The sequence below is a fragment of the Monodelphis domestica genome, chromosome X (assembly GCF_027887165.1).
Source record: "Monodelphis domestica isolate mMonDom1 chromosome X, mMonDom1.pri, whole genome shotgun sequence".
In the NCBI taxonomy this organism is placed as follows: Eukaryota; Metazoa; Chordata; class Mammalia; order Didelphimorphia; family Didelphidae; genus Monodelphis; species Monodelphis domestica.
Genome location: NC_077235.1, coordinates 86,940,438 through 86,963,499, shown reverse-complemented (window position 1 = coordinate 86,963,499; position 23,062 = coordinate 86,940,438). Strand labels below are relative to the sequence as shown.

The window sequence follows — 23,062 nt, the reverse complement described above, 5'->3', positions numbered from 1 at the left end:
CCCTCTCTCTCTCTCCTCTCTCTCTGTCTCTCTCTCTCTCTGTCTCTCTCTCCCCCTCTCTCCCTCTCCTTCTCTCTCTGTCTCTCTTCCTCTCCCCCCTCTCTCCCCCTCTCCCTCTTCTCTGTCTCTAGTCTCTCCCTCTGTCTCCCTCTCTCTCCCTCTCTCTCTGTCTCTCTCTGTCTCTCTCTCTCTGTCTCTCTCTCCCCCTCTCTCCCTCTCCCTCTCTCTCTGTCTCTCTTCCTCTCCCCCGTCTCTCCCCCTCTCCCTCTCTCTGTCTCTAGTCTCTCCCTCTCTCTCCCTCTCTCTCTCTCCCTCTCTCTCTGTCTCTCTCTGTCTCTCTCTCCCCCCCCTCTCTCTCTCCCTCTCTCTCCCCACTCCTTTCCTTGAGTTCATCCCGGAGCTGTCCTTTCTCTCCCCTTTCCTTATAACGCCTGGCCCTGGCCTGAGTGCCTCTCTGGCATGCGCAGCTTTTCCTTTGTCTTTTCCTCTCTGGCGCAAGTGAAAAGCGGTCATAAGTCGGATCTGGGGGCTGAGTTCTCTGTCCATCCTCTTCCACCAGTCCTGGCTGGCTGGTCCATGGTGGACAGGAACATACTTGGTTTGGGCTTTTCACCCGATTAATGAGGAGCCCAAGACAGAGAATTCAAAGGCACGTACTAAAAGCATGTCAAGGCAGCAGCATGGCCGTCGACGAGCTGGTCACTGCATATCAGCCAACAACAATCCCGGTCGGTCCGGGTCAGTCAAGGGCGGAAGGGCGACCTTTACCTCTCGGTTCTTCCCCAAGTGAGGACTCTGCGGTAATTTGAGGTCCAAACAGGCAGGGAGTGACGCATAGTGACTCCTTCTCCCGATGCAGGTCTCGAAACAGCCTGAGTCAACGTAACTTTCAAAACTAAAAATAGAAATTCAGTTTTATGAACCAGACACTTCCTGAGTACCTACTGTGTGCAGAGCTCTGGGTTCAAAACTGGGGGAGGGAATACAACAGGGAATGCCAGTCGTCTAAAAAGAGGCACAACCCCTTCTACTGAGAGGAGAGTGCTTGTGTTGAAGCTGTTATGGAAGAAAAACAAGTTTATTAAGTGCTGCATAGTCCAGTTTGGCTGAGGCATGGATTGTGTGAGTGGGAAGAGTGTCAGAAAACAACCGGGCTGGGTTAAACTTTTTTTGGATGGGCAACAGGTAGCTATGGAAGACTTTTGAGCAGTGGATTAACTTGATCAGAAGTAGTCATTGGAAAATTGTTCTACTAGCCAGGCTCTTGATGACAATCATCTCCTCCAAATGGATGAATGAATAAACAAATACGAGAAAAATGTTGATCAAGCACTATGTGGGCAGCTAAGTGGCACCGTGCCACGGCCGGAATCAGGAAGAGTCACCTTGCTGAGTTCAAATCTGGCCTTAGGCAGCTGTGGCATAAGTGGTCACTAGCTGTGACCCTGGACAAGTCACTTAACCCTGTTTGCCTCAGTCTTCTCACTTGTAAAATGATCTGGAGAAGGAAATCACGAATCACTCTAGGATCTTTGCCAAGAAAACCTCAAAAGGGCCATGCTGGGAAAAAGACTAGACAACAACAAGAGCACTATGTACTGAGCACCATGCTCAGGGTTAGGGGTGCAGTTGGGAGAATGCAGCCCATACTTGGCTCTCCAGGAGCATTGGGGGAGACAATGCATGAAAGGCAGTTCAGGCTACAGGAAAGTTTGCAGATCCTAAAGGTGCACTTGACCAGTATAGAGGAGGCTCCATATTGATGACGGTTCATTCTGGGAGACTGCAGGGATAGGTAGAGGTCTGGAGGCAAGGCGGGTGCTGGCTCTTGGCCCCACCAGAAGGGACAGTGGGTGGCCATCTTCATCACATCCTGCAAGCAGCTAAACAACGTGTTTTCAGGGGAAATGAGATAGGAGAGTCCTACTGCTAGGAAACACATGAGGTAATGCAACGCCTCATCGGCCCCCTCCAAACAAGTAGGAGAAATGCCATCGAAGAAGCAGAAGGACCAGAGATGCCCCCAGTTACATCACTAAAGAGAAGTCAGACCCAAAGCAATGGGCCCCAACTGATGTCCAACGTCGATTAAAATGGCAGGGGCCAAAAAGAGGCAGAGGAAAAAAGTGCTTCTGGGCTGTCTAGGGGAAGTCTGCACCCCTGCATCATGCTGACTTCAAGGATAAAGTCAGCGAATCTCCAGAGAGAGGTCCATTAAGGGAGAGATCATCATCATCATCATCATCATCATCATCATCATCATCATCTAAGTAGCATTTCTGTAGCACCCGTGAGGTAGGTGCTATTATCCCCATTTTACAGATGGGAAAATGGAATTAGACAGGGATATCGTGACTTGCCCAGGGTCACACAGTTAGTAAGTGTCTGAAGCCAGATTTTAACTGAGGGCTTTCTGGCTCCAGGCTGGCATTCTTTCCACTGTGGCACCTACTAACTGCTGCTTGACTTGTTCAACATGAAGCAGAAGAGACAAAAGGGGATTTGATGTGTCAAGTCTTGGGTTCATCAAGGCAAGAATTTGCTCTCATTGTCATGTGCCTGGAGCTCCCTTTGCTCCTGGGAGGGGAAGGGAAGAGAGAGAAACCTACCCAACCCCAACTCCAAGGGAGAGCTGGCCGCATCACAAAAGAGAGGATGGAGACCCTCCCAAACTCCTCAGGGACCAACACCCCCAAACTCTGGGAAGAAGGAGTTGGGCCTCCTTTAGCTTGCTGTAAAGGGCAGCTCATGGCAGTTCAGGTGGCCTCAGCCCACTGGCTCTGCACCCCACTCATGGCACTTTGAGGCTTTGAGAACACCCAAGTTGGTCAGAAATGTTTTCCTGAGCTCAAAATGCCTGCAGGTTCCTGCTTATGGAGAGACAGTTGGGCTTGATGTCCTTTTACATTCTTTTCTATGCTTGAAATGTTCAATTATAAAGAAGTTTTCATTTGGTTTTGAATGGTCCAGGAGGGCCTACTGCCAACAAACAATTTAGTCAATCCATAAACATTTCTTGAGCACCAACTGTGCTGTCAACTTGAAAAAATACAGAACAACTACCAAAGCAGTTATACCAGCTGGCTCTTTAGTCCGGCCCAAACCGAAAACCTGCCACCCAGAACTAAGACCTGCCTTAAACTATAGAAACAAGGAAGGGTGCTTTCAAAGGGGGCTAGGGACAAAGGCCTGGTTTCACTGAGTTCGTTGAAGCTTGGGAAAAATGCACTAGCCCAGTGATGGCAAACCTATGACACGGGTGCCAAAGATGTGCTCTCTGTGGGTATGCGGCCACCCTCCCTGCCCCCACCCAGAGTTTGTTACTAAGAAAGGCAGAACTGCTCCCCTCCCACTCCCCACCATGCCCCTCTGCCCAGCAGCCAATGGGAGTGCACAGGAAGCCAGGTGGGCAGCTCACAGGAGGCAGAGCTGGAGAGGAGTGGAAAGCTCTGGCCACTCCCCTACCCCTCTCTACACTCTGTTGACTTGGAAAAAACATAGAACCCCTAAAGTAGTCAGAAAAGTCAAGGCCTTAATCAAGAAAAAGATAGTGCTCCATATTCGACCGCTACACAGAGCCCAGTGCCAAGGACCACACGGGGTCTGTATGCACCCTGGGGCCTCTGGGGACCTATCCCCGGGAGGACGTATTAATCTCCTCAAAGTGCCTACTGAAGTACTACTATGCGGTTTTCTTTGCATGATTAGTTGGGCATCACAGGGCACACAGACCTATTGGGAAGTCTTCAACCCTGTGACAGCCTACTGGCTCAGGTTGGGCGGGATCTACTCCAAAGATTTTGTCTTGAAGAAGACTTTCCTGAGGGCAAATTTCATGTCTTTGTTTCTGAGGGTGTAAATAAGGGGATTTAACATGGGGGTCACCACCGCGTAAAATATGGAGAAGAGTTTGTCCCCATCTTGGGATTCTTTGCTTTGGGGTTTCAGATAAATATAGATGAGTGTCCCAAAGTAGATGGCTACTGTGGTCAGGTGGGAACCGCAGGTGGAAAAGGCTTTGAGCCTGGCCTTTAGGGGATGAATCCTGAGTACCGCTGCAATGATGCGCAGGTAAGAGGCCAAGATGAAGGCCAAAGGCACAGGCATGGAGATGGTGGCAGAAGCCATCATCAGACTCTCCAGCAAGCTGGTGTCTGAGCAGAGCAGTTTGAAGATGGCTTGGACTTCGCAGGAGAAGTGGTTTATGGCGTTTCTCCCACAGAAACTCACAGGCACGGTCAAAATTGGAATGACAGTGACCACGAGGGCCATTGTCCAGCAGGCTACTGCCAGGCCCCTGCAGACTCGGATGTTCATGACCGCAGGGTAACACAGAGGGGTTGAGATCGCCACAAAGCGGTCATATGCCATGATGGCAAGGAGGAAGCACTCAGCCAGTGCCAAGAAGGCTCTGAAGGCTAGTTGGGTGAAGCAGTCATTGTAGGAGATGGTCGGAAAATCCCACAAGGCATTCATCATGACGAGTGGAACTGTGCTTGTGGAGAAGAGGAGATCCAGGAAGGACAAATTCCCGAGGAAGAAATACATGGGGGTGTGGAGCCGAGACTCCCCCCACACTGCCACCAGGATGGCACTGTTCCCCAGCAGCGTCACCACATAGACAAAGAGCAGGGTCCAGAAGAGGGAAATCTGAGAGGCGGGCTGTCTGGACAGCCCCACGAGAATGAACTCAGTCACCTTGCTGTGGTTGCCAATCTCTTGGTAATTCATCTCATAGTGCCCTCGGGGAGGGGTGCAGGGTGGGTTCAACAGCAATTCTCAGGTGCTCACATCTCCAGATGGCCCAGCATGTCAAACTGGGTCTGACTCGGGCTTCCAAGCAGGCTTGCCGCTGTGAAATCGGTGCTGTCTGATCTCAAGAGAAGTGACCGATTTTTTCCCTGATGTCAGACTGTTATTCGGGAATCCATCTTTTCTTACCTCTTCAGCGGCCAAGATGTGCTGTCCTCTTCCTGCTGTCGTGTTGCCTTCTTCCCAGGAGGGATGCACCCAGCGTTCTTGAGAATCTGCAGGCTGTAGCTTCCCATTGCTTTTACCAAGACATGCACAAGGGGCAATCTAAAAAGGAAGAAGAAAGGCATCTGGGGACAGTCTAGCCCTGGCCTTAGCATTCTTCACTGACCCTCTGCAAACATGGCGGATCGTTTGGCAAGCTTTGCATGGACAACATTGGGTCTTTCTGCTTTATTGAGATACCGGCATTCTTCTTCCTGTCTCCCAGGGAGGCTGTGAGGGGCCAGAGAAGGACTCTACCTTCCACTCTCCCAGTGCCATGGAGCTCTGTCTACCTGGGGGAAAGCATGACCCTCAAGCAGAGGCACCTCCACTTGGCTCTGCATCAGCAGGAGCTGGCTAGATTGACAACTCTTTGTTCCATGAAATCAATTGGTCCCCTTTGATGGAGCTGTCCAGTTGTCACAGCGCCCAGTCCTCTTGGATCCAGACACAAAAAAGGGCTCCATCCCTTGGCTCTGGGCAATCACTGGCTGTCTCCCATTCCCAGAATGGTGTCCCCCCTCAACTCTCTTCCTTCCTGGTTGCTGTGGCTGCCTTCAAGTCTCAGGCAAAGGCTCACCTTCTCCAGGAAGCCCAATCTCTCTGAAATGTTAGTGCCTTCCTTCGGGCAATTTTCTCCAATTTCTCCACCCCATAACTTGTTGGGACATAGACATTTGCATGGGATCTCCTGCATTTGACTGGGAGCTCCCAGAGGGCCAGCACTGTTTAGGCTTGGATTTTGATTTCTCTGCAAGTTGTTGGTGCTCAAGTGCCTTTCTCTGTAGCCCCAGGGCAACATAGGGCTTAGTCTAGAGTCCTATTGGCAAAGGTAAAAGCCAATGGCTTGTGCGCTCCTGTGTGCTGGAGGGCACTGCTCCCTTCCCCTTCTCCACAGCATCTGAAGACATTTTTCACCTGCCCTGTCCCTCTGCCCAGCAGCCCAATGTAAGTACTTCCTCCTTCCATTGTCTGGGATCATTCAGGAGGCTCAAAAGTGGCTTGAGGGTGCAGTTTGGGCATGCAATCTCTAAAAGGTTCGCCAACACTGGAAGCACTTGAAAATGCTTCTGCATTGATGGACAACTAGACTGAATGCTGGATTTGGAGACAAAGGGCCTGAGTTCAAATCCCAGGTCTGCCAATTAGCAGCTTCTTGACCTCAGGCAACTCACTCCATCTCCCTGAGCCTCAATTTCCTCATCTATAAAATGGAGTACCTGGGCTACCATCTCCTCCTTTCTCTCTCAGTTTCCTCAAATGTGGAATGGGGATAAAAGTAGCATCCAATTGCTACCAGGTTTATTGCTTGGAATAAACAAGATAATCATTGCAAAGTACCTGGCACATAAGAGGTGTTCGATGATGCTGACTATTATCAATTATTGTTAGCTCGACCTCTCAGCACCCCAGGCAGTTCTCTCAGACTAGAAGTGTCAGAGTCCATCTTGCAGCCTACATTAGTAGAGAACCTTCCTCACTGGGAGCTCCCCAAAGAGATGAAATTACATGTGGATGAAATCATGGGTCTAGACAACAAATACTACCACTAATTGCACTCCCATTGAGCTGCAGTTTGGTGATGTGGGTTTCAGGAATGTGGGGAATGGACCTGAGGATATTTGAACATTCCCATGGTCCAGAATACCTGTCTTCTTGTTCCTCCCCCTCAAACATCTTTCTGCAGCTTTTGATCACTCTCTTCCGGATATTCTTTCTTCCACTGGCTCCTGCACAACTGCTCTTGCCTGGTTCTCCTTCTATCACCTGTATGACTATGTCTTCTCAGCCTCGTTCTCTGGGTCTGCACTGGTCTCCTGCCCCCCTCTCTCCCTCTCTCCCTCTCTCTCTCTCTCTCTCTCTCTCTCTCTCTCTCTCTCTCTCTCTCTCTCTCTCTCTCTCTCTCTCTCCATACTCTTTGTCTTGGTGATCTTGTTGGTTCCCAAGGACTCGATCATCATTTCCCTGCAGATGGTGCCCCTTGGCCCTAATCCCTCCCCTAAACTCTAGGCCCAAATTTCCACCTACATGCCAGACCACCTGGACATCCTAGTTGTACCTTAAACTCACCAAGTTAAACTCACCACCAAACTTGGATTTCCTCCCAACTTTCCCACTTCCTCGGATTTGAAGCCTTGTCATTGCTTCGGACCCTCAACCCCACCATCCAGTCCTTTTCTGAGTCTTGTCCCTTCTCCTTTCCCATCATCTCTGGCATCTGGCTGCTTCTTTCTGCTCACATGGCTGCCTTGGATAAATGCAACGTGCTCCCCATCAATCTCCCTGCTCCCCCTTCTCTACTCCAGCCTTCCCACTGGGACTGCTGTAGTGATCTTCTTCAAAGACGTAGCTGATCTCATTGTGTCACTCACCACCTCTCCTTGACTTCTTAGCACCCATTCCTCAGCCTGTTATTATTTCTGTGTGGCCTGCCACAGTCTGCCTCCATCTTGTTTTCTCCTTTTTCCCCTTCACGTGTTAGCTCTGTGTTTCAGACAAGCCCTGGGACTAGTTGATCCTCAGACTCCATGTGCTTGTGTATCCCCTCCTCATCACGGACTGTTCACATCTTCTTCCTCCAAGCCCTCGCTTAGGGTCAGCCTCCTTCCTATGACCTTCCTTGATGCCTTAGCCATTTGGGCCCTCTCCTCTTTATGTGTTCCTGGGCCTCACCATTTGGTCTGGTCTCTCCTTTTCTCCTTCCATGCTTGGCTTTCTCAGATCATTGCCTGGGTTCACATGATCTCTCCTACTTTGAGGGGGTTCTTACCCTTTGGGGAGTCCTGGATCCTTCGGACAGTCTGGCAACGCCTCCCCAGAGGAATGCTCTTAAAGGCATGAAGTCAAATTCACAAGACGGCATGGAAACCAATTTGATCGAAAGCCACCACCACAGAGATTGAAAAACAAGCCGACAAGCTTCTAGACCCCTGGCACAGAGAGGGTCAGCTCCTTGAGGACAGAGATGGTTTCATTTTCATTTCGGCATCCCCGGTGTCCAGCGCAGAAATACCGACAAACTCCTAAATATCTGCCCAATTGGGGATGTCTCTTGACTGGGGAATGGCTGAACAAACCAACCTGGCATGTGTTAGTGATGGAATACTATTGCACCATAAGGAATGACCAGCAAGATGAGTTCAGAAAAAGCTGGAAAGATCTGCTGGAACTGAAGCAGAGTGAAATCAGCAGAACTGGGAGAACCCTGTACCCAGAATCGGCAATACCGTACGATGCTTTTCTAGACAAGCACGGCTCCTCTCAGCCATGCACTGACCTGAGACAGTTCTGAAGGACTTGTGGTGGGGAATGCCCTCCACCTCCAGAGGAAGAACCATCGGGGCCATCTTTGGTTGGAATTGGGGCTTCTGGTTCTGTATGAGTGTGCTCTTACCACAATGACCAAGAAGAAGCGTGCTCTCCATGAAAATAAAAAGTAAAAGACCCCAAAGTTCTTCTGCTCTATGGAAATTTCCATGAGGAAGATGCCCATGTGTGATGCATTTTTCCAGAGTCCCAGAGCTTGGCTCTGTGTTTTGTTGTGTATGTGTATGGCTGTGTGGTAGCATTGGCCCCCTTGTTTTGATTAAAGACATGTTGTTTGTAAAGATAGATAGATAGACAGATAGAGAGATAGACAGACAGAGAGATAGATGGGTAGATAGACAGATAGAAAGACAGATAGAGAGACAGAGACAGACAGACAGAGAGATAGAAAGAGAGAGATAGACAGAGAGACAGACAGAGACAGGCAGGCAGATGGATAGACAGACAGACAGATAGAGAGATAGACAGACAGAGAGAGATAGACAGACAGAGACAGACAGATAGATGGATAGATAGATAGATAGATAGATAGAAAGACAGATAGAGAGACAGAGACAGACAGACAGAGAGATAGACAGACAGACAGAGAGATAGAAAGAGAGACAGATAGAGAGAGAGATAGACAGAGAGACAGACAGATAGATGGATAGATAGACAGATAGAAAGACAGATAAGGATACAGAGACAGATAGATAAACAGACATAGACAAGCAGATAGATGGGTAGAGAAATAGAGACAGACAGACAGACAGACAGATGGATAGACAGACAGAGAGACAGAGAAAGACAGACAGACAGATGGATAGACAGACAGATAGATACAGACAGATGGATATAGAGAGAGAGATTCTCTGAATTAAGGGGCAATGAATTGAGTTGACCTGGACCAAGGTTACTAAGCAAAGTGGAAAACTTCACGTTTGGATATCAACTGTGGTTTCCACGGAGACTCCAAGGTCACTTGGACTCGAGACTCTAAACTCTGCTCTAGTTCTCTGTGGCTTACGTGCCTGCTTAGCAGTGAGGCATGCCAACCTCCGAGGAGCCTGAAAAGATGCCCAGGCCTCTCTTTGTAGGAACTACTTCCTAATGGATTTTGTGGGCAGAACACTCTGGGTATCCCCAGTTTGGAAGAGAATGGAGGTATTTTTGGTACCTCGGTCCCTAAAGGGTTGTTCTGGCCACCTGGGAGAGAGCCAAAGGCCTGCCATAAGCCAACAATTGGTGATATCAAGTCTGACTGCCCCAGGGCCTATGGGTTGCTACAGAGGGTCTGAGTCAGGGGACCTGAGTGACCTTGGGCAAGTCCTTTCCCTACCCCTTTCAAGGTTTCTGGTTGTTCAGGTTTAAAAATGAAGGATGAGACTCTAAGCTCACCTCTGACAAGAGCCTATATGCTGAGCAGGGTGGTTGAGTGTCTGAAGCCTCCCTCCCTCCTCTCCTCTGCCACTGCAGGCAAGTCTCCTCCCTTCCCTCCTTGGGGACTCTGTCTCTTCCTTGGTAAAAGGAAGACTGGAGACCTCTAAGGTCCCTTCTACAGCTCAAGCCCCCATCTTCCCTCATCCCTTGCTGAGTGTCTTCAGCTGAAATGTCGTGCTAGTTGCTGGTGGAGTTGTGAATGGATCCAGCCATTCTGGAGGGCAATTTGGAACTATGCACAAAGGGTGCTAAAAGAATATCTACCCTTTGATCCAGCCATAGCACTGCTGGGTTTGTACCCCAAAGAGATAATAAGGAAAAAGACACATACAAGAATATTCATAGCTGCGCTCTTTGTGGTGGCAAAAAACTGGAAAATGAGGGGATGCCCATCAATTGGGGAATGGCTGAGCAAATTGTGGTATATGTTGGTGATGGAATACTATTGTGCTCAAAGGAATAATAAAGTGGAGGAATTCCATGGGGACTGGAACAACCTCCAGGAAGTGATGCAGAGAGAGAGGAGCAGAACCAGGAGAACATTGTACACAGAGACTGATACACTGTGGTACAATCAAATGTAATGGACTTCTCCATTAGTGGCAATGCAGTGATCCTGAACAACCTGGAGGGCTCTACGAGAAAGAACACTATTCACATCCAGAGGAAAAACTGTGGGAGTAGAAACACAGAAGAAAAACAAGTGCTTGAATCCATGGGTCGAAGGGATACGGCTGGGGATGGAGACTCTAAGTGAACATCCCAGTGCAAACACCAACATGGAAATAGGCTCTGATCAAGGACACATGGAATACCCAATGAAATTGCGCATCAGCTATGGGAGGGGTGGGGGGAAGGGAGGGAGGGGAATAACGTGATTCTTGTAACCAAGGAAGAATGTTCTAAACTGACTAAATAAAATTTTAAAAGAAATGAAATGTCGTGCTAGGGAACCACTGAGCAGACTTCCTTGCCAAGGTTCTGGCAGTGGAAAGGTCCTGTGGTATCCCCTGGGCTAGCAGTCCTGGGTCAACCAATGGGTCCACACACTGGTTAGCAGGGGCTCATCTCCAAGGATTCAATGCTGGCTTTCTAGCCTGACAAGAAGCTGCCGCTGTTGAGGTGTGCCGAGTTGAAGAAGCTGGAGCTGTTGGCAGGCAACTCCCAGAGGAAATCATTAGTGACTTGGGCTCCACCATAACAATGGGGAGACGTATCCAGGGAGCCCCAGTGTTCTTGTCCTAAACCTCTGGAGGACCAGGCAGATTGGCTCCTATTGTCTGCTCACAACCTTTACCAAGGAAAAAGGTCCTTGGAGGCCTCCTTGGGCTCTCCAGGACAACGGTGCCCTCCCTGCCAAGGCATTGTTTCTGGGGAATCCCCTGGGGAGGAGCAGCCATGCCCAGGCCCACATCTGCCCATTCCGAAAGTCCTGGGGAACACATGGGAAGCTCTCACAAAATCGGAAGGTCCTGATGGTTGCCAGCTCAGAACTCGTGGCAGAGGCAGCAGGGGCCAGCAGGGAGAAGCCCACCCAGGCCCTGCCATTCCCTGCCTCAACATAGGTATAAGAAGGAGAATCCCACTGAGAAGGCCCTGCTCACTCACCTGGCATGGCACCTCTCCTCACACTGTCTTGTGGGAAGGGGTCTACACTCACCTGTCCAAAAGGCAACAGGCATTGGTGGTTAAAACTCTGCACTGTGTGCAGGCTGAAGCCTGGAAGAGCCGGAGGAGCCGACCCCAGAAACAGGCCAATTTTGGAGCCCCAGAGACCATGAGGGACGGCATCCCAGAGTGACAGGGCCATAAGTCACATGCACTGGGTACGGGTCAGGGGTAAGAAGGAGCTGTGTTCAAGGCAGATTGGAGAGACAAGTCGAACCCTGGCTGGGGGGGCATTCTAGGCCAGGCAAAGGAGTCTCTATTTCCTAAGTGGGCAGTAGGCAGCCAGTGAAGATTTGGGGGTCGAGATGTGAGGTGTCTGCTTGGGAAGCCAAAGTTTAAGCCTGGAAGCTGTGTGCAGGAGGGAGCCCAAAGGATACCTGCAGCAAGATGGAAAGCGTAGGAAGAGATGACAATGTGAGATGGTAGGAAGGCCCAAGTGAGAAGAAATGGAGAGGAGAGGAGAAATCTGAGACAGACAGACAGACAGACAGAGGGACAGACAGACAGGCAGACAGACAGAGGGACAGAGGGACAGAGGGACAGACAGAGGGACAGGCAGACAGGCAGACAGACAGAGGGACAGACAGAGGGACAGACAGACAGGCAGACAGAGAGAGGGGCAGACAGACAGAGGGACAGACAGACAGCGAGAGGGACAGACAGACAGAGAGAGGGACAGGCAGACAGACAGAGGGACAGACAGACAGAGGGACAGACAGAGAGAGGGACAGACAGAGAGAGGGACAGACAGGCAGACAGACAGACAGAGGGACAGACAGACAGAGAGAGGGACAGGCAGACAGACAGAGGGACAGACAGACAGAGGGACAGACAGACAGAGAGAGGGACAGACAGGCAGACAGACAGACAGACAGAGGGACAGACAGACAGAGAGAGGGACAGACAGGCAGACAGGCAGACAGACAGAGGGACAGACAGACAGAGAGAGGGACAGACAGGCAGACAGAGGGACAGACAGACAGAGGGACAGACAGACAGAGAGAGGGACAGACAGGCAGACAGACAGACAGACAGAGGGACAGACAGACAGAGAGAGGGACAGACAGGCAGACAGGCAGACAGACAGAGGGACAGACAGACAGAGAGAGGGACAGACAGGCAGACAGGCAGACAGACAGACAGACAGAGGGACAGACAGACAGAGAGAGGGACAGACAGGCAGACAGGCAGACAGACAGAGGGACAGACAGACAGAGAGAGGGACAGACAGGCAGACAGACAGACAGACAGACAGAGGGACAGACAGAGACTAGGACTTTGTCAATGCCTGGACATGGGTCCTGGGGAAAGTGTGGAGACTCCAGGATGAAGCTGAGGCTTTCAGTCTAAAGGATGCTGGTAACACTGACTCCTATGGGGAAAGCAACAGAAAGAGCAGGGCTGGAGGGCAGTTTAATGAAGCAGGACCTGTCATACCCCCAAGGCTGCGTCCAGCAGTAGCCTGCGGTCTTCTCTGTGTCTTGGGCTTCTTCTCCAGCCTGCTGAGGGAAGAGGCCAAACATCGTTTCATGGTATGGTGACAGGTGAGGGCCCCATTTCATCATGCGGAACGCCCTGCCTGTCTCCTGCCCCATGAAGGAAGGCCCTTCTGGAGAGCAGCAGGCTTCTCCCAGGGAATGAGAGCAGGGCTGTCCCATCCAATCTCTAGCCTTGAGGAGAGGGAGGAGGACCAAGCCTTGAGCCCCAAGGACAGGCGTCCTCTCCAGAGCTGTCCGAGGCCCTGAGAGGACCCCACCCTCTCTAAACAATCACCATGCTTCCCCTCAGTCACTGTTTCATCATTGTCCCCCCTTGACGGCCCCATGTGGGGTTTTCTGGCTCAAGGGAAGCCAAGGGCAGAGTGAGGGGAGCCATCTTGGGACCATTGGCTGCTTGGAGCCAGACTGAGGAAAGTCGCTCCTAATGGATGAGGGCCAGAACCCTTAGGTGAGGCTCCTGGGGTCTTCCTCACTGGCCTACGGGACAAGCACTGCGAGCATTTTGTCGGTGAGGGGAGCCGAGACTCCCAGAGGTCAAATACGTGCCCCAGTCATGTGGCTCATTGGGGGCAGAGCCAGGGTTGAAGCCCAGATGACCCAGCTCCACGGCCAGCAACCTAGAGAGTGTCGTGCTCCTTCCTTTGAAGGAGGGGACATCCATCTCCGCAGATGCCATGGTGGTCCTTCCTTGGAGGCCGCCTGGGGCTTACCTGGGGGCTCAGCCTTTGCTCTCATCACCTCACCAAGGGGCCTCGGACCTCCAAACAGCCTCTCTCTCCTCTTCCGATTCAGAAGGGCTGCAGTCGGCTGCCAGCTACTCACTGCCGACTTTTCCCTTCAGACTCAGGGACGTGTGAGAAACAAGAGCTGTTGCCTCCTGATCTGGGTGTGGCCAGAGGAGACACGAAGAGCCTGCTGGGACCAATGTCCTGGGCTCTTCGCGGGGTTTGGAGAGTCCTGGGAACAGATCCCCTTGGCTGCTCATTAGAGCACTCGGTCACCTGGGAGGACCTGCGACTCCGAAGCAGAGCAGTGGCTTCTAGTTGCAGACCTCGTTCTTGTTAAGGGGCTAGGAAGGAGGCAGGAGGAAAAGGAGGGTCTGTGAAGGGCCTACTATGTGCTAGGCGGCACAAACTGGGAATGTGGCTACAGAAGTACCCCCAACCCCTCTGTCTACAAACTGTCTAGCCAAATAACCATCCCCAGCGGGGTCTTTTTTGAGTCTTTTGCTGGCCTAAATCTTTCATTCACTCATGGACTCCATAAACCTCTCAATACTGGATCACAGAATCTGTGTCGGATAGACCTTCACTCCCTCCTAATGCAGACTCAGTCGCTTTTCTGTGCTCAAGCAGAATTAAGTACTTGGGCAGAAATCTCCTGGTGCTGGCCTCTGAGAACTTGGTGCTGGGTTTTAATTGGGCGTTAGGACAGGAAAAGCATCCACACTCACCACTCAGCAGCTCCTGGTCATACAGGAATGTGGGCACTTTAGCCTGTCCCTATCCTTGAGCTGCATGCTAACATGGTGTCTACTTCAGGACATAGTTGTCTGTCTTCCCTGGTTGGGGTGGCTGGCAGACCGGGGAGACTTGTCCAAGGCAAGGGATGGAAGAGAAGGGTGGTCAGGGAGCCAGAATGGGCACAAGTCAGCAAAAGCAGCAGTCCTGAAACCACAAGCCTTTAGTACTACCTAATTATCCCAGCAAAGTGTCCCCATCTTGGGCCAAAATGACAGTATTCTATCATATTGGCTAACATGACCACCAAGGAAAATGATAAATGTTGAAGAGGGTGTGGGAAAATTGGGACACTGATACATTGTTAGTGGAACTGTGAACTGACACAGCCACTCTGGAGAGTAATATGGAATCAGTCTCAAAGAACCATGAAACCCTTTGGCCCAGCAATACCACTACTGGGTCTATGTCCCAATGAGATCCGGCATGAGGGGAAAGAGCCCACCTATACCAAAATATTTTAGCAGCTCTCTTCATACTGGTAAAGTATTGGAAACTGAGGAATTGTCCATAGGGAATAGCTGAACAAGTTCTGGTTGTAATGGAATACTATTGCACCCTGAGGAATGCTGAACAGGATGAGTTCAGGAAAAGCTGGATGCAAAATGAAGTGAGCAGAACCAGGAAAAGCAGGTATACAGTCACAGGAATATGATATGATGACCAACTGGGAAGGACATTATTAGCAGAGCAAGTTCCGAAGAAAGCCCCAATGAACGCAGATTGGAAAATACTAGCCAGTCGAGGAAGGAATGCTCGAGTTCGAGTTCCATCCAAGCTTCCCACCTTCCTCTTTCTTTCCTTTCGTGTGTGTGTGTGTGTGTGTGTGTGCGCGCACATGCACGCCTGCTAAGTGTCCTCCACTGATTGCAACACAAGCACGATGGAGATGTGTATTGCATGAAAGCACTAGTTACTATATCAGACTATTTGCTCCCTGGGGAAGGAGGAGAGATGGGAGGGAGGGAAGGAGAGCATCAAAATCCAAAAATGTCAGAAACTAATTGTCAAAATTGGCTTCTTCTTGTAACTGACAAAAAGAAGAAAAGTCTTTCATGTTCCAAACGAACCAGAAAGGACACAGACAAGGTGAGGCGTCATTTGCCTTGGGTAGGAGGCCTGAATAAGATGTAGGACACGAGCCCAAGAAGAAGCAGGGAGAAGGGAGCACCCATGAGTAGAGGTAAACTGAGTCATGAAAAAAGGCAGATTGAAACATGAAAACAAATCCTGGAGGCAAGAGACAGAAACATTGGGGCTCCATGAGCAGGGGGATTATAGTCAGGCCTGTGCTCTAGAAAAATCACTGGGGGGGGGGGGGGCAGGGGATGGAGGCAGGGAGGGAGACAACATGACTCATCTAACTTTGGAAGACTTGTGTGTTTACTAAAATACTAAAATAAAACAGAGATGAAAGCAAAAAAGGGAGGAAAAAGAAAAATCACTTTGGTACGTAACACAGAGCATGGATTGCCAAGGAGAGGCACTCATGGCAGGGAGTCTGAAGAAGAACCTATTGTTTGGGGAAGAAGGAAAGGTCCAGACCTCATTGGAGTCTGTGCAAATAGAGAGCAGGATGGATGCGAGAGATGTTGAGGAGGCAAAAGCAAAAAGCCTTGGCAATGTAATCCATGGTTGTGTGAGGGAGAGAAAAGACGGGAGCATAACTAACATCTAAGGGGACCAAGAGAGAAAGACCCTGGTGGTACCTTGGACAGAAATGGGGGAGCTTCTATGGCAAAAAGAGCTCAAAGGATTGGATAAGCCCCAAGGTTCAAAAACTGAAGGTATTTATGTTCAGTTACTTTCTAACTTTATTAGACCCAATGAGGCTTTCATTTGGGGTCGAGACTTTCTGTTTATTTCCTCAGATACAAGAAGTCAATGGAGGATGACCCGAATCATCAGAGTATGATCTGATGGCGAGAAAATCTGACCAGAAAAAGATCAGACTGCAGAGGTGTCTGGCACAGGACACATGGAAAAACTGCAAATGACCTGGAAAGGTCATCACTGCCCTATAGGCAGGTCTAACACACTATCCACGCACATGTCATTGTATGAAAAACAATTTGCCTACAGAAGAATATCGTTAAGTCCCTGACAGATAGTCTGTGCTACAGATTTATGGGTATTTGTTATAAGATTAAACGTTATCACATACCTGAAAAAAAATTAAAAAAAAGAAATGGGGGAGCTTCGAATAGGGGGAGGGGTTTAGTTTGAGACATAGGGAATTTGCCACGGTCTGGGATGCCCAGTTCAAAATGTCCTCTAGGCTAGCGCTAATGCAGAACTGGCCTCAGAAGAAACACTAGGAATGGCTATGTAGACTTGGGGCCCATCTGCTTGGAGATGATCATTGAGCGAGCTCATGAGAGTTGATGAGATCAGCCAGTGGGATGGACTAGAGTAGGAGGAGAGAAAAGGGCTCAGTGTTGGGGGACCCTTAAATTTCAGGGTAGGAGGGGGCAGCTGGGTGGCTCAGCGGATTGAGAGCCAGGCCTAGAGATGGGAGGTCCTAGGTTCAAATCTGGCCTCAGCCACTTCCTAGCTGTGTGACCCTGGGCAAGTCACTTGACCCCCATTGCCTAGCCCTTACCACTCTTAAAAAAAATTTCAGGATGGGAAGGTCTTGCCTAAGGAGGAATGAGTTGACAGGTAGGAAGAGAACCAAGAGCTAGCAGGATCCCCAAAACCCAGAAAGGGGCTATATAGGAGGAGAAAGTAGCTAATAGTGTCCTGTGGGGCAAAGAAGTCAACAACAACAACTAGCATTTGCCTAATACTTCAGGGTTTGCCAGGCTAACTGACTGGATGAGTAAGACATCACTGGTAACTTTGTAGAGAATCCTTTTGGTTCAGTGGGGAGATCAGCCTCAATGGTGAGGGGCTGCCAAGAGGGCAAGAGGAGAAGTCCTGAAGTAAGACCATTAGTGACTCTCTTTCCTTAGGCGGGGGAAGGCAGCTCGTTCTTGATGAGAATCGGCTCTCCTTTTCCTGTGGCCCTCTCTGATTATGAAAGCACATGATCCTCACCTCATTTCATCACCTCGCCAAGCCTTTGGAGCAATCAGAGTTCCCATTTTGGCTGTGACTTGCCCTAAAACATCACCAGGCAGGACTGGTACCCAGCTCCTCTGGTCCCATGACCAGTACTTGCTCAGCTATGCCCAGTGCCCCAGAGAGAGATGAAATGATGTGCGTCCAGGCTCTTGATCTTCTCTCCTCTTTGGTAAGGACTCCTTGCTAGAGAGTTAGCCACCTTCAGGACTCCAAGCCCAATTCCTTATCTTAAGAACTTCTGTCCTGCTCAGCCTCTCCCCTTTCCATAAGTTCCTCTATGCCAAGACCTTAGACTCGAGTCTTCCCATCTGTAAAATGAGAGTTGTACTCAGTGGGCTCCAGATACCCTTCCTGGTCTGACGAGCCACTTCATTTCTCAAGGCCTCATTTCCCTCTTGTAAAACGAGAGGGTTTGAGCAGAGGGTCCCCAAGTTCCCCTTCTGCGCTGACAAAAGCAGCTTCATTTCGGTCATCTCTTTTTGCTTTTGTAAAATGAGAGGCTGGCTGAGATGATCTCTCCAGCATCTTGCAACTCTTGCCATTCAAAGTTAGTTAATAGCTTCTCGTCCTGCAAAACTCATTGGGCTGTGATCGAGCCTAGAGACAAATGCGATTTCCTGCTCTGTGAGAGGGGCCTCTGGACCCACAGCTGCTCATTGGCCTCCCCAGAGAGGACTGAATTCTTGGAAGGCTCGAACTCTTCATCACCACAAATGCACAAGACTCTTTCCACAACATATGTCTCCACCATTACTGAAGCTGCCCTACCCTGGGCCCCTCGCAGGCCTGCTTCACCTAGACTGGAATAACGAATGCATTGCTGGCTGCCTCTGCAAGGCCTGGAGCACCATGTCCTGCTTGGAATTCGATACAACCAGGCAGTCAGAGAGCCAGGGGCCCCATCAGGCATTCTGCCTGGAGAGTCAGGAATCATGGCGATCTCGGGCACTTTAGATGTTAGCATACTCGTCACTGATGCTAGCCTAACCTGGGCCGTGGAGCATGAGCTAAATGCAAGGCTTTCAGTAATAGAATTGGGACCATCCCCAAACATTCTAAGGAGAAAAGAAGTACCCAACCACAGCTACACACACATACACACACACACACACATGTGCTATTTTAATTATTATTTTCAGATCGAGTCATTGAAATGACATTCAGTATCCTTCCCCCATCTCCAAGCCATCCCAAGACAAGAAAAGAACCAAAAAAGGAAACAATCAGCAGAAATGATTTGTAATTGGCAAGTCTAAAGATGTGGGCAACGTGCCCAACGCTCTTGGACCTCTGCAGAGGGATGAAGCAGGGCCATCTTCTTCTCATTCCAACTGGCATGTTGTTGTTCCTTCCATTGACATCAATGCAGTCCTTGTGGCTATTGCTTTCACTCCATCAGTTCATGTACATCTTCTCATGCTTCTCAGAATTCAACACAGTCATTTCCAAAGTGGTCAGCCATCCCCCACTGATGAGATGCCTCCCCTTTTTTCATGCTGAAAGCAACGACACCAAATCAAAGGAACATTTCTACATATATTGTAGAACAAGACAGGGTTGTATAGGAAAGGGGAAATGACTGATATGTAGAGCTTGCTTTGCAAGTATAGAATACATTTAAAAAGCTAATTCTTTTTCTGTCTCAGTACCAATTCTCTCTATGTATACATATAGGTATATAGATGAGAGAGAGAGAGAGAGAGAGAGAGAGAGAGAGAGAGAGAGAGAGAGAGAGAGAGAGAGAGAGAGAGAGATGCTAAATTAACAGGGTCACAGAGCTAGGAACCATCAGAGGCCAGATCGGAATCCAGGCCCTTCCAACTCCAGGTCTGGCACTCTATCCATTGTGCCACCTAGCTGCCCCAAGTTTAGAAAAAATTAACATGTAATTTCTAAATCTGTCCTCTGGCCTGCCTAGGATTTGTTTTGGTTTTCTTTCTGTTCTTCTTTGTTTGTTTTGGAACCTATATTTAGCTTCCCCTCCCTCTCATGATCCTATCCTGCTCCACTGAAAAGAAAAAAGAAAAGCAAAATCATTGTAACAAAGCAAAAATGCATGCCTCAGGGGCAGCTGGGTGACTCTGTGGATAGAGAGCCAAGCCCACAGATGGGAGGTCCTGGATTCCAATCTGACCTCAGACACTTCCTAGCTGTGTGACCCTGGGCAAGTCACTTGACCCCCATTGCCTAGACCTTACCACTCTTGGGTCTTGGAACCCACACCTGGTAATGATTCTAAGACAGAAGGGAAGGGCTATTTTTAAAAAAACACATACCACCCCTTTTATTGTATTTTTGTTTAGTGTGTCAACCCTTTTACATTTGAATCAGGCTTAGGTAGCACCTGGGAGTTTCTGGGCACATGTGGCTAAGGGTCAAATGTTTGACACCTCTGCTCCAGAATCATTTAGCAGAGTACTCAAGTCTTTTTCTAAACCCTTACTTTCTCGCTTAGAGTCAATACTAAGTATTGGTTCCAAGACAGAAGAGTGACAAGGGCTGGGCAATGGGGGTGAAGTGACTTGCCCAGGGTCATACAACTAGGATGTGTCTGAGACCAGACTTGAACCCAGGCTTGGCTCTTAATCCAGTGAGCCACCTGGCTGCCCCCCACTCAAGTCTTTCAGAGTTGTTTTTCTCTACATTGCTGGTGTTATTGCATAGCTTGTACTCCCAATTCTGTTCACTTCACCTTGTACCAGTGCATATAAGTCCCCAAGATGCCTCTGAGAGCCATTCCTTGTATCATTTCCCACAGCACAACAGGGATCCATCACAATCCTGCTATGCCACTATTCTCCAATGGATAGGCAACCTCCAACTCCTAGTTTCCAGTGCTGTGCCACCACAAGAAAGAGCTGCTAGAAATCCTTTGTGTACATTGTGGGTCCTTTCCCTCTCTCTGGAATACTAAACCACTGGTGTTCCTGGGTTTAAGGACTGCCACTGTTTGACCTAAGGGCTCAGGTCAGAGCAAAGATCTAGGTTTGGAAATTTATAAGTTGCTACTCCAAAAGCTAAAACAAAGCTAGCATGAATGTTGTCACCATGTGATGCATCAAGCAGGCAAAAAGAAAAGCCTATAAAAACACACACACACTCACACACACTCTCACACTCACACTCATACACACATGTTCTCTCACACTCACATACACATTCACACACACTCACATTCACACTCATACAGACTCACACACATACACACTCTCACACACTCACATATATCCCATGATATGTGGTAAAAAAATGGACCAAGATTTGGCCACACAGAGAAAGTTACTCACACGAGGAGGGAAATGTGTACAATGGCAAAGTCGCACTCAAGCTTAGAGCAGGCTCTAAGTTTTACCTTAAAGATGGGCTTGGTTGAGAACAGGCAATCAATGTCAGATATGGGAAGGGACACTCCTAATTAGACCCAGATGTGGTAGGGAAATTCCCCAAGTTGCTCTGGTGGGAGAATTTCCTAATTCAGACCAGAATTGGGTGAGAGTTCAAATCTGTCATCAAGGATCCCATAAATGGGTGTCTGCCACAGTCAGCTGAGAACTCTGGCCAATAAGGAGCCAGTTTGCATATTTGACACAGGATCAGCATGAGTCATGGCAATGAAAAACAATAGGCTATCATAGAGAGTCCTTGCCCTCAAGGAGATTCCAATCCAATGGGGGAAGAGAACATGAAAAAGGAAGTGAGGAAGTAGGGGAGGAAGGACCATGAAGGGATACTTTTGTTCCAGGGAGTTCCAACTAAGCAGAACTGAAAATGAAGAGTGGAGAGTAATCTAGAAACTCCAGATCCCAATCATTCATAAAAGAAAGCTTTGGCAAGAGTTTAGTGCTCCCCTCTCTAACCCTCCAATGGGGGCAGGGAGAGGAGGCTAAATAAGTTGAGAAGGTGTTCAGAATCTAAAGCTGACTTAACATGATGGTGAGATTTCAGGGTATATAGATGACCTATCTATCTATGGTCATTAGAACCACTTAGTCCAAGTGGCTCCATATTGAAGCCCTATCACTTATACAGAGACACTAAACAACATATTTCAAAAATCACAAAGGTTGAAGATGAAGATAGAAGCAGGGAAAGCTCAAACCACTAGGAGAATCCTCTCAAACCAACCTTAAAATAATGCCTCAAAACAAAGACTGGAATGAAAGAACTACCAAGAAGATGGAATAAATCAACTTTCATGCAGAGAACAACTTGAAAAGTAGCCAGAAAGCATCTGGGTCACTGGGGTGAGAGGCAAGCAACAAGGAGGCCACCCCAAGGAGTAAGCAGCAAACCAACAGCAATCCCCAATACCCCACATCTACTGTATTAGGTTCTGAATCTGGGCCCAAGCAAGGGCCCTGAGACCCTACCTAAGCCATGCACACCAATTAAATTTCCAAGCCCTAGCCTAAGCCTGCAGTGAGGTCCTGAATCCCAGCACAAGACCATCCATGCAGCATGTCTGGTCTGTGTAAGCCCAGGATGAGGCCCCAAACCCAAAGCACAAGACCTGGTCTGTGCAAGACCAGAAGGAGGCTGAGAGCTAGCCCCAACCAAGTTTAAAGCAAGGCTAAAAACCCCAAGGCAAAGCAGTCCACAGTGTGCCTGACCTGATCAAGCCTGGAGTAAGACCAAAAGCCCCTGCCCAAGTCTGAGGTTAAACTTTGAGTCCCAGCACAAGGTAGCTCACAGTACTCTGAGATCTTCAAGTCATCCAGCAGTCTCAGAGGGTGATTGAATCAGCAGTGGGAGGTGGCTTTCAGAGCTCCCAGCCCACAGGCCATCATATCACCTTAGAAGAACTGAAACTTGCAGAAAGCAGAAATAAAGCTAAGGGTAGCAGCAAACAGAAACTGAAGTTTAAGGGAGTGCCCCCTCTAGCCTGAGTACAGAACTCACCTTTAAGATAAAAGAAAAAGGCTAGAAAAATAAGCAAAAAAATAAAATAAAACAAAATCCAAACACCAAACCTTAGAAGATTTTTATGGAGACAAAGAAGATCAAGGAACTTCAAAGAAAAATATGATCTTGGGCTCTGGAAGAGCTCAAAAAGGATTTCAAAAATCAATTAAGAGAAGTAGAGGGAAAATGGCAAAGAGAAATGAAAGCAACATAATAAGAAAATAATAGCAGAATTAGCCAAATGAAAAAGGAGGTTCAAAGACTCATAGAAGAAAAGCAATTCATAAAAGTTAGAATTCAGCAACTAGAAACAAATGACTCCATGAGACATCAAGAAACAAAACAACATTTAAAAAATGAAAAAAAAAAACATAAAATATCTCATTGAAAAAACAACTAACCTGGAAATAGATCCAGGAGGGACAATTTAAGAATTATTGAATTACCTGAAAGACATGATTAAAAAAAATCTTAGAAATCATAATACACAAAATTATCTAAGTAAAGAAAGTAAAATACAAATTGAAAGAATCCATGGATCACCTCTGAAAATAAATCCCCAAATGACAACTCCCAAGAATATTATAGCTAAATTCAAGAGGCCCCCCCCAAGCCAAGGAGAAAATACTGCAAGCAGCCAGTAAA

At 48.7% G+C, this 23,062-nt stretch overlaps 1 protein-coding gene across 1 annotated transcript; it reads right to left on the bottom strand.

The window, feature by feature from the left end:
• Positions 1 to 3,786: 3,786 nt before the first annotated feature.
• Positions 3,787 to 4,731, bottom strand: LOC100023139 (olfactory receptor 13H1-like). Its single transcript, XM_001374732.2, has one exon. It carries the CDS (start codon positions 4,729 to 4,731, stop codon positions 3,787 to 3,789), a length of 945 nt encoding a protein of 314 aa, XP_001374769.2.
• Positions 4,732 to 23,062: the final 18,331 nt, after the last annotated feature.